Source organism: Podarcis filfolensis (genome assembly GCF_964270895.1).
Source record: "Podarcis filfolensis genome assembly, chromosome: 2".
Taxonomy (NCBI): Eukaryota; Metazoa; Chordata; class Lepidosauria; order Squamata; family Lacertidae; genus Podarcis; species Podarcis filfolensis.
Genome location: NC_139605.1, coordinates 113,486,618 through 113,503,512, shown reverse-complemented (window position 1 = coordinate 113,503,512; position 16,895 = coordinate 113,486,618). Strand labels below are relative to the sequence as shown.

Sequence of the window (16,895 nt, the reverse complement as noted above, 5' to 3'; positions counted from 1 at the left end):
TTGCTTCTCAATATTCTCTGGTTGGCCTCTGTTATTTTCTCTGACCGATGGAGAACCTACAAAGGACTCTATAAGGGCTCTTGTGTCCCCCATAAGGGAATAAGGGCAGATTTTTGTTTATTACCGGGGAGACACCTCACCTAGAGATCTTCTACAACACAGCCTGTGGGTGAAACTGAAGCCTCTTGCCAGCCCTCTCAGCTCATCCCCAACTCCTGGCAACCTATAGCCTCAGATGGATGCTGTGTTGTTGCAGTGCCCTAAAGAAACATGGGGGCAGAAACTGGGCTACCAGCATCCACTGAAAACAGTTGCATGGATAGTTGCCAGCCTCTGAGGTGGTGGGTCAAGGGGTATCAAGGCGGACCACTGAGCCCAAGCTCAGGAATCTTTTGCCCAATGAAGGACTCGAATCCATGACTCTGATATTAAGAGCCTCATGTTCTACAAACTGAGCCACTCTGGACATATGTATGTTGTTGTGACTGTCCTTTAGAGTGAAGGGTGTGTAAGAAATCTTTAACAATAACAACCACCATCAGGTGTATCTGAAGAAGTGTGCATGCACATGAAAGCTTATACCCAGAACAAACTTAGTTGGTCTCTAAGGTGCTACTGGACATATATATATATATATATATATATATATATATATATATATATATAATTTAGATTATTTAGGTTATTTATATTTATATTTATATTTATTTATTATTTACTATTTACTATTTATATATTATTTATATATATGGTGGTACCTCAGGTTACATACGCTTCAGGTTACAGACTCCGCTAACCCAGAAATAGTGCTTCAGGTTAAGAACTTTGCTTCAGGATGAGAACAGAAATTGTGCTCCAGTGGCGCGGCGGCAGCAGGAGGCCCCATTAGCTAAAGTGGTGCTTCAGTTAAGAACAGTTTCAGGTTAAGAGCAGACCTCCGGAACGAATTAAGTACTTAACCCGAGGTACCACTGTATTTCAACTGCATCGGACCAATATGGCTACCTACCTGAATCTGCTTTTCATGCAGACGGTCCCAGGTTCAAATCCCCAGCATCTCCCGTTAGGGCTGGGTGAGACCCCTATCTGAAACCCTGAACTGCTGCTGCCAGTCAGTGTATACAGTGCTGAGCTAGATAGACCAGTATAAGGCAGCTTCCTATTTTCCTAGGAATTGAGTGCAGCCTACCTCTATAGAGCAGGGATTCCCAAACTTGCTCCACCTGTTTTGGGACTACAGTTTCCACCATCTCTGACCATTGGTCCTGCCAGCTAGGGATGATGCGAGTTGGTAGTACAAAACTAGCTAGACACCCAAGTTTGGGAAACCCTGATCTAGTGTATCTGGGGAATCAATGGAAATTACCGTATTTTTCGCTCTATAGGACACACTTTTTCCCCTCCAAAAATGAATGGGAAATGTGTATGCGTCCTATGGAGCGAATGCAGGCTTTCGCTGAAGCCTGGAGAGCGAGAGAGGTCGGTGCGCCCTGCCCCCTCTCGCTCTCCAGGCTTCAGGAAGCTATCCGCAAGCCCGGGGAGCTTGGCGGGAGTTCCCGCCGGGCTCCCCAGGCTTGCGGATAGCAGCCTGCATCCAGAAGCTTGGTTTGGAAGCTGGCGGTGGGGGAAAGCAGCACTCCCCCCCCCCCGCCAGCCCCAAAGAGCAGGTCGAAAGGAACCCAAAGCCTCCAGAGTCCAGCGGGAATTCCCGCTGGGCTCCGGAGGCTTCGGGTGAATGCACCTTGAACGCACAGAACACACCTTGACTTAGAAATTTTCCCCCCCTGTTCTCCCCCTCCTATGGTCCGGTGCGTCCAATAGAGTGAAAAATACGGTACTTTGGGATATAAACGGATTTCACCCACCCCACAACTGTCTTGTAAAAGTCCCAAATTCCACAGAAGCAGCATGGGATTAACTTTTTGGATTCTACAGGCACTTCCCTACAAGAGAACTCATATGTGGTTTTATTAAAGGTAAAGGTAAAGGGACCCGTGACCATTAGGTCCAGTCGTGGCCAACTCTGGGATTGCAGCGCTCATCTCGCTTTATTGGCCAAGGGAGCCAGTGTACAGTTTCTGGGTCATGTGGCCAGCATGACTAAGCCGCTTCTGGTGAACCAGAGCAGCGCACAGAAATGCCGTTTACCTTCCCGCCTATTTATCTACTTGCACTTTGACGTGCTTTCGAACTGCTAGGTTGGCAGGAGCAGGGACCGAGCAATGGGAGCTCACCCCATCGCGGGGATTCGAACCGCCGACCTTCTGATCAGCAAGTCCTAGGCTCTGTGGTTTAACCCACAGCGCCACCCGCGCCCCATGTGGTTTTATTAGCTCTTTGTAAATTTTAATCTCCCTTTTGTACACCAAACCAGATTGTTTAAATAATAATTCGCTCATTTATTTTTAAGGACAGTCTGGGGGACATCTCGTGCTGTGGCGATTTTTAACGCGTCACTGATGAAATAAGGGTTGCCAAGTTATTCCAGACCCTTAAGACTGCTTACCCTCCATTCTATCTACCTCATGGCATTCATTATCAAAAGTGGTTGAAGAGTCCATTGGCTGAAACCTTTCCTGGAAATAAGTCCCATTGAATATTTACTTCTGAGTAATGGCCCATCGTAAGATTGTGGAAGCTGGAGCAAGCTTGCTTTCTCCTGCTCTGGAGGGTAGGATTCAAGTTACAAGAAACTTGACTAAACACCAGGAATAAAACTTTCTAAGAGCTGTTCTCCCTCGGGAATTGGTGGCTCTCCTTCCTTGGGGGGCTTTTATGCAGAGGTTGAATGGCCATCTGCCAGGGATGCTTTAACTGAGATTCCTGCATTGCAGGGGGTTGGACTAGATGCCTCTAGGTGTCCCAATTCTAGGCTTGCACTCACAGTCCCTCACTCTCAGTGAAGGCTGGTCCTTTAGGGGAAACTCCAGCAGGTGCAGAATGCCGCGGCGAGACTCCTTACGGGGTCCTCGCTGCGAGATCACATTCACCCGGTGCTATACCAGCTGCACTGGCTCCCGGTGGGGTACAGGATCAGGTTTAAGGTGCTGGTTTTAACCTTTAAAGCCCTATATGGCCTAGGACCCTCGTACCTACGGGACTGCCTCTCCTGGTATGTCCCACAGAGGAACTTACAGTCTTCAAACAAAAACATCCTGAAGGTCCCAGGCCACAGTGAGTTTAGGCTGGCCTCAACTAAAGCCAGGGCTTTTTCGGCTGTGGCTCCAATCTGGTGGAACGCTCTGTTACAAGAGACTAAGGCCCTGCGGGACTTGACATCTTTCCGCAGGGCCTGCAAGACAGAGCTTGTTCCACCAGGCCTTTGGTCAGGGCACAGCCTGACTCCCTCCTTTGGCAATCTTCACAGAACTTTGGCCCAATGGTTGCCATCAATTTGATTTGAATTACTTTTATAACGAAATGATTTTAGAACGTTGTACTATTTTATTGTTGTTAGCCGCCCTGAGCCCGGCTTCGGCTGGGGAGGGCGGGATATAAAAAAATATTATTATTATTATTATTAATGCCAAGCCAACTTCATTCTGCATTTACCCAGTCCTCAGCCTTCTTCTTTACACATCCCACAATGGAGAGCAAAGCTGCGTTGCTTGAGCAACGAGCTCCAGATGTATCCAAAAAAAGCAAACCAGAGAGACCCAGACCCAGTGCCCCCTGGGCAAGGAATCTGGAGATGCCTGCAATGATTTCTCAGGAGTTTATCTTGGGCTGGCATGTGTGTGTTCAGGTGGGACGTGGGGTGGGGAGAAATTTTATCCTCTTCCCTCTCTCTCTCCAACCTCGGGGTGCCAGGAGCAGGAGCAGCACCAGTATCTCCCCCCTCCCTCGCTTCCCCAGGCTCTGCCGGCACCCCTCCCTTTACCGAGAGTCCTGGGGTTGCGTGTGCACTCTTGCTGGCCCGAGCCTTCCCAGGCTGCCCTTCCTGTTCACCCCAGGATAAAGCGCCAGGGATCTGGGAACAGGATACGCCAATTGGCAGGATATACACTTTTAGCCACAGTCAGCACAATGCAGAAGGGGGTGGGGGGCTGCTGCCAGCCAAGCCATAGACCTCTTTGCAGCGGGGGGGTGGGGGGCAACACACACGCAAACTGAGAACCCTACTGCCTCAGGGTATTCCCCACCCCCACCCCAACCTACTCTCCCCAGCACAAACACAAGCTTATGCCTTTGCTTTCAAGAGGCGAAAGCATATACAGTGGTACCTCGGGTTAAGTACTTAAATTCGTTCTGGTGGTCTGTTCTTAACCTGAAACTGTTCTTAACCTGAAGCACCACTTTAGCTAATGGGGTGTCCTGCTGCTGCTGCTGCTGCGCCGCCGGAGCACGATTTCTGTTCTCATCCTGAAGCAAAGTTCTTAACCTGAAGCACTATTTCTGGGTTAGCGGAGTGTGTAACCTGAAGCGTATGTAACCTGAAGCGTATGTAACCCGAGGTACCACTGTAGGTTTAGCAGAAGTCTAGCTGTGAGGGTGAACACCTCAACCCCCCCCCCCCGATTCCTTGGTTTTTCTGCAACGCCCCCCCCCTTGCTTAGCACTAAATCCCATTTGAGTCTACATGGGATCCTGGGAGGGAAAGGGAGGAGGAGCTGCGCTGGCCCAAATCCCTTAGGCCATCCGTTTCCTGTCTCTGTAGTGACAACCCATCGGGATAACATTCCTTCCCCAGCCAGCCAGCCAGCTAGCCAGCCATGCCCCACGCCCCTTGCCCAATCTTCTCCACCGACCGCCTCTCTCCCTTTAAAGTGACAGGCCCTCGGAAATAAATTGCCAGGTTTCGAGACATAGACATTCCTAATTAGGGGCTCTTAAAGAGACGGTGATTAATGTGAGCCCTGGCCCAGGCCAGCGCGAAGACATGCCTAAGCAGTTGGGAGTAAAAGCAACAGCCGCTGAGAGGCTCTCTGTCTCATGGAAGGGCTGGGCAGCTGACAGCACTCTTGAGAGGGACGGCAAACTCCCCCAAGCCGGGCAGTGACTAAAGTACCTCCCCCTCCACTGGGAGTTTTGTTTGTTTGTTTGTTCCTCTGTGGGAGTGCTCTCGGAATTATTTCCCCTCTGAGGAATACACATGGAAAACGTTTCATCAGAACAGAGTATCGGCAGAGCTCTGTGTGTGCAGCCTTGAGGAGCAAGGCGGGAATAGCTGCAAACGGCAGTCTCCCGCTCACGCAGCTTTCCTGAAAAACCCACGTTGCCTTTTCAGTTCCAAGGTAAATGTTCCCCCAATGCTTTTCCTTGGGGGTGGAATGCATTGAAAAGCACCACCGTGGAAGGAAACGCAGCGGCGAAACCAGATACAGAAAGCAGATGGCTTCGCAGGAGTTTTCAGGCTGCGGGAGCCAAAGATCCCTTCAGAAGCGCTGGCCTGTGTTGTGTGCCTCCTCTTAGATGTCCCTGCGATTGTATCTTGGCAACACAGGCCAATTACAAAATTCTACATTTGATGCGCAGCAAGTAAAGTGACAGAGGCAGGCAGGAGGGACCTATGCGCAGACCACTCCTTAAAATAGTGAAGTTCCATTTGGGACGCATGCAAATATGTGCATGCACACAGATGTGAGGATGCAAGGGAAAATGTTCCTGCGTACCCATCATCTAAACGTGACATGGTCTGTGTCCAAATCCATTGGGGGGGGGGGCAAAGAGAATCTGCCAATGGCTGTTGCCAACAAAAAACATAATACAGTGGTACCTTGGGTTAAGCACTTAATTCGTTCCGGAGATCCGTTCTTAACCTGAAACTGTTCTTAACCTGAAGCACCACTTTAGCTAATGGGGCCTCCTGCTGAACCAGCGCCGCCAGAGCACAATTTCTGTTCTCATCCTAAAGCAAAGTTCTTAACCTGAAGCACTATTTCTGGGTTAGCGGAGTCTGTAACCTGAAGCGTATGTAACCTGAAGCGTATGTAACCTGAGGTACCACTGTATTCGAATGACTACTTCTGCGGTACATAAAACAGTAAGGCAGACATGGTCCTTGCACACACAGACTGACAGTTTCAAAGTGTGTTACGTCTATGCCAGCGAGTGGGGGCATGCATACCACCCCATTTGAAAGGCACTGAATGCAACTTTCCGTCTTGTTTTACCTACTGTAATCTCATTTGCTATCATCCCTCACACATTGCCTGCCCCCCTGGCTTAGAACAGAGCTCACCTTCTTTGGACATGCCAACCTCAAAGCACTTTTGCAGGCGGCAATACTGGCAGCGGTTGCGGGTGACCTTGTTGATCTGACAGTTCTTGTCCCGGTGGCAGGTGTAGACCATGTTTTTCTGGATGCTTCGGCGAAAGAAGCCCTAAAAGGTCACAGAGAGAGAGAGAGGGAGAAAGAGGAACAGGTGACGAGGTGGGTGATGCGGAAGGAAGGCACTTAGGTAGTTCCAAGCCTCCTTTCCCAGTGCAAATTGTGATATCCACGGCCACCTTCTCCAAAACACGCTGCTTCAGGTAGGGCCGTTTTTGCAGCTTGGAGGCTGTTTCAGATGTCGTCGCTTACCAGGGTGAAACTTCAGACCTGGCTATGGCAGTATGAGTTTTGAATCTTCAGATCAGGGGCGTGGCTAGTGACTTTTGGGGCAGGGTCCATAGACACAAATGCACATACAATTTGCAAATATGCGCATGCCAGTTTAGGCTTTAAATGGCACGGAAGGCAAACCAACTATCTCCCATCCAGACCACCCACAGGTTTACGTTCTTTGCTTAATTTGCAGCCCAAGTCAGATACCCCAAAACAGTACCTCTTCGATTCATATACCCCCGGTTAATTTCCCAATTTATCCTGCTCCAAATCAATTCAATTCCTGTTCAGTTCCCTTCCATTCCTTACACTCCAGATCATCTCCAAAAAAGGTCATCTTTGGGAGGCAAAAAGAGAACTGGCTTTTTTTGTGGTGGCTCCCCGGTTGTGGAATGCTCTCCCCAGAGAGGCTCGCCTGGCGCCATCATTACATGTCTTTAGGCACCAGGCAAAAGTATTCCTCTTTACCCAGGCCTATGGCTATTAAATAATCTATGGCCTGTGGAAGTGTGGAGAAGAGTTGACTGTTATTACGATGACTATTTTATTATTAGGCTGTCTGTCAGTGTGCTTTTTATTATGTGTTTTCATTGTATTTTTATCACTGGTGTTCTGTAATGTGTTTTTAACAATTGTACACCACCTTGGGATCTTTTGATAAAGGGTGGTATATAAATTGAATTAATAATAATAATAATAAATAATTTATGTAATATCCTACTGATAGCCCTTAATTTGATCCCTCCTTCCACTGAATTCACTACCCCACACAGGGAAACACCTGGGGCACTCAGAAAAAGATGCGAGGCCCCCTTGTTCTTTGGCCCACCTCTGACTTTTAAATGTTTGTGTATCATAAGCAGCTGACTTGTAATGAATCAGACCTTCCGTTCTAGCCCAGGACAGTCTTCCCTGACTGGCAGTAGCAGCAACAGCTTTTCCAAAATCTCAGGCAGAGGGTCTTCCACTGCCCTGCCACTTGCGATCGTTTAACAGAAGTTGCCCTTTAAAGAGCTGGCATTTTGTAAGGGGCTGGGAAGTATGTGAACCAGGAAGTTCTGAGTCCAAACATCATCTTAGGCAAGTCACTATCTCTCCGCTCCCTCAGTATGGAGATAAAGGGCAGCATTGGGGAACTCTTTCAGCCAGGGACCCTATATCTTTATCTCCCACTCCGCCTGCAGGCCAGCTTTGATAGGGGAGACCATCGCCTGTCAATCATCTGCTGGCAGGTGAATGATAGGTGCACAGTAAAAGCCCAGCTGTCCAAGTTGTGGAGCAAGTCAGGTGTGGAGCAGGTGGGCATGGTTTGGAGGACACAGCCTCACAGGCCAAATGAGTCAAGCAGAAACTTTTAACTATAGCTCTCAGTTCCAGCAACCAACCCTCAAAGGTTCCCAAGGTGGAAAACACACTCTCCATATGTACGGATTCAGCCTCAACCTGATGGATGTTAACCTGATGATCTTGGAAGTAGGTGCAGAATTTTCTGCAACCAGAAACCCCCCAATTCAACAACCGGGACACAGGAGGATGCAAGTCAGCATGCATATGCTTGTTTTGCACATTTCATCTTGCTTGCATAATCTGTTTTTTTGGGTGTTGGCATGCAGCTTCAAATTCCCTGCTGCAACATTCCTTTGGACGAGGAAAGGAGGCCTGGGTGAAGCAGCCAACCCCACCCTCCTGGTCTGAACAGATGCCTGCTTGAACTCACGATTCGGGCGAGCTGCGCTGCAAGGAGCCCCCCAGCGCAGAGGGTAGCTGAGGTGTGCGACAGCGTCTTGTGGGGTGGGGAATCTCCCTCCACTCACCTTGCAGCCTTCGCAGGAGCTGACCCCGTAATGATAGCCAGATGATTTGTCGTTGCAGACGAAGCAAGGTTTGTAGACACGTGGGGGTGGGGGCGGAGAGGGGGAGCTGGGCACCATCTCCTCCGAACTTGTGCTCTGCGTCTCCACCGCTGCAGAAGGAAATAGGGGAGGGTCAGGCAGAAATTTGGGACACTGTACACCCAAACAGCAGTCACGAAATTAAAAGACACCTGCTTCTTGGGAGAAAATCAATGACAAACTTAGACAGCATCTTAAAAAGCAGAGACATCACCTTGCCAACAAAGATCCGTATAGTGAAAGCTATGGTTTTCCCAGTAGTGACGTATGGAAGTGAGAGCTGGACCATAAAGAAGGCTGATCGCCGAAGAATTGATGCTTTTGAATTCTGGTGCTGGAAGAAACTCTGGGGAGTCCCATGGACTGCAAGAAGATCAAACCTATCCATTCTTAAGGAAATCAGCCCTGAGTGCTCACTGGAAGGACAGATCCTGAAGCTGAGGCTCCAATACTTTGGCCACCTCATGAGAAGAGAAGACTCCCTGGGAAAGACCCTGATGTTGGGAAAGATGGAAGGCACAAGGAGAAGGGGACGACAGAGGACGAGATGGTTGGACAGTGTTCTCGAACCTACTAACATGAGTCTGACCAAACTGTGGGAGGCAGTGGAAGACAGGAGTGCCTGGCATGCTCTGGTCCATGGGGTCACGAGTTGGACACGACTAAACGACTAAACAACAACAACACCCAAACTTTGGTTAAAACATATTAAAAATGACAGCCTTTCATTTCATTTCATTTTTTAAAATTTTATCTTAAGGAAGCTTCTACGACTCAAAATTACTGTGTGGAAAGTGTGTGGGGTTGTTTGCTCACCTGATTCACACTGGGAAAGGGGAGGGCTAGGCAGGGGGGCAGGAATTGCATCTGCTTTGCCCCATAATCACAATCTCAACAAGCTAAAGGAACTTCAGAAGGCAGAACAGAGTCCAGAAAGTTTGAGGGATTATCTTAGCATCATGGAACCATCGGAGGGACAGGCATTACAAATAACACATCCAAGATTCTGAATCTATAAAGTAATTTACAAACTTTGGCTGCATTTCAACTCGCATTAAAAATCTCTCACACACCCTCAAAATGCTTTCTGGCACCTAAAAGACTTAACAGATTGATTGGGGCATAAGTGTTTGTGAACAGAGAGCCCATTTTATCAACAGATACAAAAATAAAATTAAAAAATCATTCATCTAGTCGTGCATCAATCATGCCTTGGTCCAGGAAAGATTATGCTATGAATAAATGTTTTCATCCATAATGAATGGGACTAGTTGTTCACGATATGCTGCGATCAATCTGTTAGTCTTTAAGGTGGCACATAGGTGCCCCCCAAAATACACTGTAACACATTAAACTGGCTCCCAGCAGTGGACAGTGTGGTGCAGTGTAAACGCACCGGCAGGAGTGCTGGATTGGCTCTGCTGTCATCTGTTTCCACCACGCTGACGTCCCACACCTTTCCTTCCCACTAAGCATCAGTCAGTTAAGCGCTGCTGCCACCCCCACCATGCCACCCACTGTTGATGACCAGCCTTCTGAAATCATAAAAAAGGTAAAGGGACCCCTGACCATTAGGTCCAGTCATGGCCGACTCTGGGGTTGCGGCGCTCATCTCGCTTTACTGGCCGAGGGAGCCGGCGTACAGCTTCCGGGTCATGTGGCCAGCATGACTAAGCCGCTTCTGGCGAACCAGAGCGGCGCATGGAAATGCAGTTTACCTTCCTGCCGGAGCGATACCTATTTATCTACTTGCACTTTGACATGCTTTCAAACTGCTAGGTTGGCAGGAGCAGGGACCGAGCAACGGGAGCTCACCCCGTCACGGGGATTTGAACCGCCGACCTTCTGAAATCATACAGTGTTAGAAACTCAGGTATATAAGCTAGGCACCAAATGTGTAGTTGCCATTTGGGGGCAAGATGGCTCTAAAATCTTATTTTTCAAGGGATGCATTGTCTGTGATTGGTCATCAGGTAGTTCAGATGACTACCTTGAGCTAGGTTAAGAACTTTGAAACCTTAAAGAAGAAAAGTCACTTGATATTGGCCTATTCCTATCTCTTTTTCTTAATGTTGACACAGACCATTCAGTGTAGGAATATTCTTCACAACTGTGAGCAGGGCTGTGGGATGGAGACTCAGGGGTGCCCATTTTTTTCTCAAAATTTGATGAAGTGAACATGCGTGAGGGCCGACCAAAGTTGTTGACCCTTTTTTTAGGATTGAAGTTGTTGATTTTATTTTGCAGTTGGGGAGACTTGAGGAAGAGAGAAAACTGCTTGCCGAATGACACCTCATGGCTGAAGGGGGTCATACTTTATCAGGAATATGCTGGGATATATTCCTTATAATATACATGGGAGTAAGTGACTAGAGACAGGACAGTTGGGATTGGCGGTGGGGAGTCAGCCATACACTGAGCAGGCAAATGGCGTAACTGTGCATTACTTACAGTGAAGTTGCCTGGGAAGGAGGAAACATTAAAAAGATTTAGTCCTAAACTCCCAGCCTCTTGCCCTCACCATGACCCATAACGCCTGGACAGAGTTCCTTCGGTTCAAACAGCATTTTCCACCGCCCCCCAACCCCGGCAAGCCATGAAACTGTTTGCAATTCTAGCTTTCAACACAGACTGAATTTCCTGTGACAAGACCCTAAATGCCACATTCCAGGCCAAACAGGTTGGAATTGTTACCAGAGCTGTGTAACCTAATCCCTTCCCCTGGGGGTGGGAAGAGAGGAATGACCCTGCCCAAAGGAGACATAGGTTAGAAAAGCTGGGGAGGAAATACGGGGGGGGGGAGTTTTAGTCCACTTTCCCCTCCTGCAAAAGGTCTGTATTTAGCGTTTCCCCCCAAAAAAAAATTAAAGGTGTTTCCATTTTTAGGGTGGTGAAGCCAACAGCAGATTCACAACATTCATTTAAAGCAGCCTTTCTCAACCTGTGGGTCCCCAGATGTTGTTGAACTACAACTCCCATCACCCCTAGCAAGCAAGGCCAGAGCTCAGGGATGATGGGAGATGGAGTCCAACAACATCTGGGGACCCACAGATGAGAACCGCTGAATTTTAAAGCATATCCAATGCACATTCAAAGCACATGACTTCCCCCAAAGAATCATGGGAACTGTAGTTTCCCATAGCTACAATCCCAAACACCCTTACCTACAGGATTTTTTGGAGGAAGTCATGTGCTTTGAATGTGTGTTGGATGTGCTTTAAATCATGTATAGTGTAGATCTGCTCAAATGGTGACATTATCCTTACATGGTGAATGTGGACTCAGTCTATATGGTAACCCTGGCCATTAACCATAATAAAACAGCTTGTATTACTGTATTTTTCGCCCTATAGGACGCACTTTTCCCCCTCCAAAAATGAAGGGGAAATGTGTGTGCGTCCTATGGGGCGAATGCAGGCTTTCGCTGAAGCCTGGAGAGCGAGAGGCGTCGGTGCGCACCGACCGCTCTCCAGGCTTCAGGAAGCTATCCGCAAGCCTTGGGAGCCCGGCAGGAGTGCCCGCCGGGCTCCCAAAGCTTGCGGGCAGCAGCCTGCAGCCCGAAGCACGGGGTGCGCTGCGGAGCACGCCCTGTGCTTCGGGCAGATGTCCGCAAACCTTGCGCGCCCAGCGGGAGGTCCCGCCAGGCTCACAAGGCTTGTGGGCGGCAGCCTGTTCTGGGGGCTGGGGTCCCTTTATTCCTCCCCCCCCCCCAATCTAGGTGCGTCCTATGGGCCGGTGCATCCTATAGGGCGAAAAATACGGTATACGGTAGCCCTGCTTGTAGGTTATATTCACAGCTTTTTTAAATAAAAAAGTGTTTCACAATTACGATCATTCCACCCGGGTTTAACTTAAAGTCCGGATTAGGAAGCCAGCTCCATTTTTCTTCTTTTCTAGTGCCAGTTTTGGCACTAAGGTTCACTATGAGCTGCTTCTTGGGCATCACCCAGCAGTTCCAAACCTTCAATTGATATCCCTAAGGTGTTTGTTTTCTCATTCATTCACAGGACCAGGCAGAAGGTGACTTCCTTCAGAAAACACATTTTAAAGCACATTGGAAGCATGTCTTCTCACCCAAAAAATCATGGGAACTGTAGATTCTTAAGGGTGCTTGAAATGGTAGCTCTGTGTGGGGTAATGAAGGTTTGGGGGTTTTTTAGGGGGGTGCTTTCCATTGTACGCAGCCTAAAACTGGAGCAAAATGATTCCCCCTAATAGATAAAGCAAGGGACGCGGGTGGCGCTGTGGGTTAAACCACAGAGCCTAGGACTTGCCGATTAGAAGGTCAGCGGTTCGAATCCCCACGGCAGGGTGAGCTCCCGTTGCTCAGTCCCTGCTCCTGCCAACCTAGCAGTTCGAAAGCACGTCAAAGTGCAAGTAGATAAATAGGTACCACTTCAGCAGGAAGGTAAACGGCGTTTCCGTGTGCTGCTCTGGCTCGCCAAAAGCGGCTTAGTCATGCTGGCCACATGACCCGGAAGCTGCACGCCGGCTCCCTCGGCCAATAAAGCGAGATGAGCACCGCAACCCCAGAGTCGGTCACGACTGGACCTAACGGTCAGGGGTCCCTTTACCTTTAATAGATAAAGCAAAAACATTGCAGCTATCAAGTTGATCGCAGGGATGGGTTGTTCAGAGAATTTGGGTGCTTGTGCAGAAAATTCCCTGCCTACAATACAATAGGGATCACAGGAGTGAAGGGTTATAAGATTCCTCCCTCACCACCGCCCCCTTCACCTTCCTGCTATCTGCAATATCTCCCAGCACAAACTCTTGTTTGCAAAAGGAAAACAGCACTTCGCAGGCCACTCTAACCACAATAGATAAGCAGCATATACAAACTCCATGCAGCCATCATGTCTCTTGAGCTCAGTTCTTATAAGTGACCCTGCAATAAACAAACCCAGCCTTCCCAAGTCAACAAATAACCCTCCAATGAATATTCATTTCCCACACTCATTTGTGTGTTTCTCTCTCACTCCACCTTCTAAATTACTCCACAACAAACAAGCTAATGCACAGCAGCCCAGAGCTAAGCAACAAAACTCATACTGTTAGCCTATGCCAGGCACCCCCAAACTCGGCCATCCAGATGTTTTGGGACTACAATTCCCATCATCCCTGACCACTGGTCCTGTTGGCTAGGGATGATGGGAGTTGTAGTCCCAAAACATCTGGAGGGACGAGTTTGGGGGTGCCTGGCCTATTCTCTGTATCCTCTGCTGAAAACAAGATTCTTCATAGGCAGATATTCGGGGGAGGGACCTCAAATAATTTGGTGCTGGACTGGTGTGAAGAATCTCAGCATGCATTTTCTTTTCGAACAGCAGATTTCTAGCCCTTAAGATTGTGAAGATATGCACACAGGTAAGGCCTGGACAAAACTCAGAAGCTAGAAGAGCAGCTGAACAACGTATGCCGTGTGGTGGGCTTCAGTGCCCTTGACAAAACTTTTCCAACGGAAGCTAGATTTAAGGTTTCATTCGTTTCCCAAAAGAATCAGTCCTACTCATTTTGGACTACTGACATATCTCATCCAGTACTCCTGTAGGGGTAGCCAAACATGGTATCCTCCATAAGCTATTGGACTAGAATTCCCATCACCCCCCACCACTAGCCATGTGGGCAGGGCATGATGGGAGTTGTAATCCATTAACATCTGGAGCGCACCATGTTGACTACCCCAGGTCTACTGTCTCCAACTCGAGGGCAACAGTTCTGTGGCGGCAGGAGCACACGCAAAATGATGATGATGATGATAATAATAATAATTATTATTATTTATACCCCGCCCATCTGGCTGAGTTTCCCCAGCCACTCTGGGCGGCTCCCAATCGAGTGTTAAAAACAATACAGCATTAAATATTAAAAACTTCCCTAAACAGGGCTGCCTTCAGATGTCTTTTAAGGATAGGAGAGCCAGATGTTCTGGGACTACAAATCCCATCATCCCTGACCACTGGCTAAGCTGGATGAGGAAGATGGGAGCTGGGAATTCAACATTTCCAAAGGCTGAGGGGGAAACAGCCTTGGTACAGGGATGCAAAACTTCTTTTTCAATCAGAGGCTACTGACCCAAAGGAAAAAAGATCAGCAAGAGCCACACACAAACAAAAAGCACCTGAGGAAAGTTTTGGAGGTGCCGACAGCGCGCTCTGGCTCAACATCAGCCAAGAAGTTGCCCAGTACAGTGGTACCTCGGGTTAAGAACTTAATTCGTTCTGGAAGTCCGTTCTTAACCTGAAACTGTTCTCAACCTGCAGCACCACTTTAGCTAATAGGGCCTCCTGCTGCCGCTGCATTGCCGCCGCGAGATTTCTGTTCTCATCCTGAAGCAAAGTTCTTAACTCAAGGTTTGGAAGATGCAGATCAGGCCAGCTGATGCCCAGCCATATCCACACTTTCAAAAGTGTTCAGGAACAAAGTAGACCACTCAAATTGGAACAAAGTGGAAATTCAGTGTTAATTGATGTTTTGTTTACATATACGCAAGGAAAAAGGAAAAGCGGGTGGCGCTGTGGGTGAAACCACAGAGCCTAGGACTTGCCGATCAGAAGGCCGGCGGTTTGAATCCCCGCGACGGAGTGAGCTCCCGTTGCTCGGTCCCTGCTCCTGCCAACCTAGCAGTTTGAAAGCACGTCAAAGTGCAAGTAGATAAATAGGTACCGCTCTGGCGGGAAGGTAAACGGCGTTTCCGTGCGCTGCTCTGGTTCTCCAGAAGCGGCTTAGTCATGCTGGCCACATGATCTGCAAGAGCCACACACAAACAAAAAGCACCTGAGGAAAGTTTTGGAGGTGCCGACAGCGCGCTCTGGCTCAACATCAGCCAAGAAGTTGCCCAGTACAGTGGTACCTCGGGTTAAGAACTTAATTCGTTCTGGAAGTCCGTTCTTAACCTGAAACTGTTCTCAACCTGCAGCACCACTTTAGCTAATAGGGCCTCCTGCTGCCGCTGCATTGCCGCCGCGAGATTTCTGTTCTCATCCTGAAGCAAAGTTCTTAACTCAAGGTTTGGAAGATGCAGATCAGGCCAGCTGATGCCCAGCCATATCCACACTTTCAAAAGTGTTCAGGAACAAAGTAGACCACTCAAATTGGAACAAAGTGGAAATTCAGTGTTAATTGATGTTTTGTTTACATATACGCAAGGAAAAAGGAAAAGCGGGTGGCGCTGTGGGTGAAACCACAGAGCCTAGGACTTGCCGATCAGAAGGCCGGCGGTTTGAATCCCCGCGACGGAGTGAGCTCCCGTTGCTCGGTCCCTGCTCCTGCCAACCTAGCAGTTTGAAAGCACGTCAAAGTGCAAGTAGATAAATAGGTACCGCTCTGGCGGGAAGGTAAACGGCGTTTCCGTGCGCTGCTCTGGTTCTCCAGAAGCGGCTTAGTCATGCTGGCCACATGATCTGGAAGCTGTACGCCGGCTCCCTTGGCCAATAAAGCGAGATGAGCGTCGCAACCCCAGAGTCGGCCACGACTCGACCTAATGGTCAGGGGTCCCTTTACCTTTATGCAAGGAAAAGGAAAAGGAAAAAGAGGCATGTGAGGTCCAGGTGAAATTAAGCAACATGCCAGATCTAGGCCCTAAATTGGAGATTCTCTGCCTTGGTGTTTTGTCAGCACTTGCACCGATCACCTTTTTGGTGGTGACAGCTGATTGCATCAACCAGCTGTTTGCTGTTAATGCCTAACAGCTGATCAACAGAGTCAGTAGCTGATTGAACCCCACAGCTCCCAGTTAAATGAGGTATCTACAAGTTTCATCTCCTTCAAGCTGATAAGATAACAAGTGTCCTCTGTATTAGACTACCAGTAGAGTATAAGCCAGCATGGAGATGGTGCATGGATGCCGCTTGGAAGGAAACGCATCTTTTTATAGTATACATTTGTAGACACGTAAAAGTGTCAGCTGCTTTGGTCAATGTCTACCCCAAATGACTAAACTCAGGACTCAGCTACATTAGTAAAGAAACAGCTATTTGAATGTGAAATAAACATTCATCACCAGATGGCGCAAGAGAGCAGGAATTTTTTAAGCACAATTTTCCATAGAGATTGTTTTCTTTTGTTGAAATGATCTAATTTCTGACTTGTTTATAGCGTTCTCCACCCCCACCCCCGCTTGTGTTTAGATCCACCCACAGTGGTATTAGAAGGGACCTTCCTCTTTCCAAAGCTGTCAACAGTGAGATAGGTTGACCAGTGTTAAAGACCAAATATATATAGACTGCAATGACTTATGCACAATTAATATATGTGTGTTTCTGAGTTGGTAAAAGCTGCAGGAGATGACTCTGGCCACATAATTTTCATGTGGGCAGGGACTAATAATAATAATAATAATAATAATTTTTATTTATACCCCGCCCTCTCCAGCCAAGGCTGGGCTCAGGGCGGCTAACAAGCAATAATAAAAATAAGTTGAATGAATACAACTTAAAAACAAGATTAAAATACAA

General features: G+C 48.2%; 1 protein-coding gene across 3 annotated transcripts in view; it reads right to left on the bottom strand.

Annotated features, from left to right (window-relative positions):
• The window catches only part of RARG (retinoic acid receptor gamma), a 130,816-nt gene that overhangs the window by 12,193 nt on the left and 101,728 nt on the right, over positions 1 to 16,895 (bottom strand). For all 3 annotated transcript variants that reach the window (XM_083599402.1, XM_083599403.1, XM_083599404.1), the window contains 2 exons: positions 8,362 to 8,510; positions 6,182 to 6,323 (listed from right to left, as the gene is read on the bottom strand). In XM_083599402.1, coding sequence (XP_083455528.1) covers positions 6,182 to 6,323; positions 8,362 to 8,510 — 291 coding nt within the window. The remainder of the gene's footprint in view (positions 1 to 6,181; positions 6,324 to 8,361; positions 8,511 to 16,895) is intronic.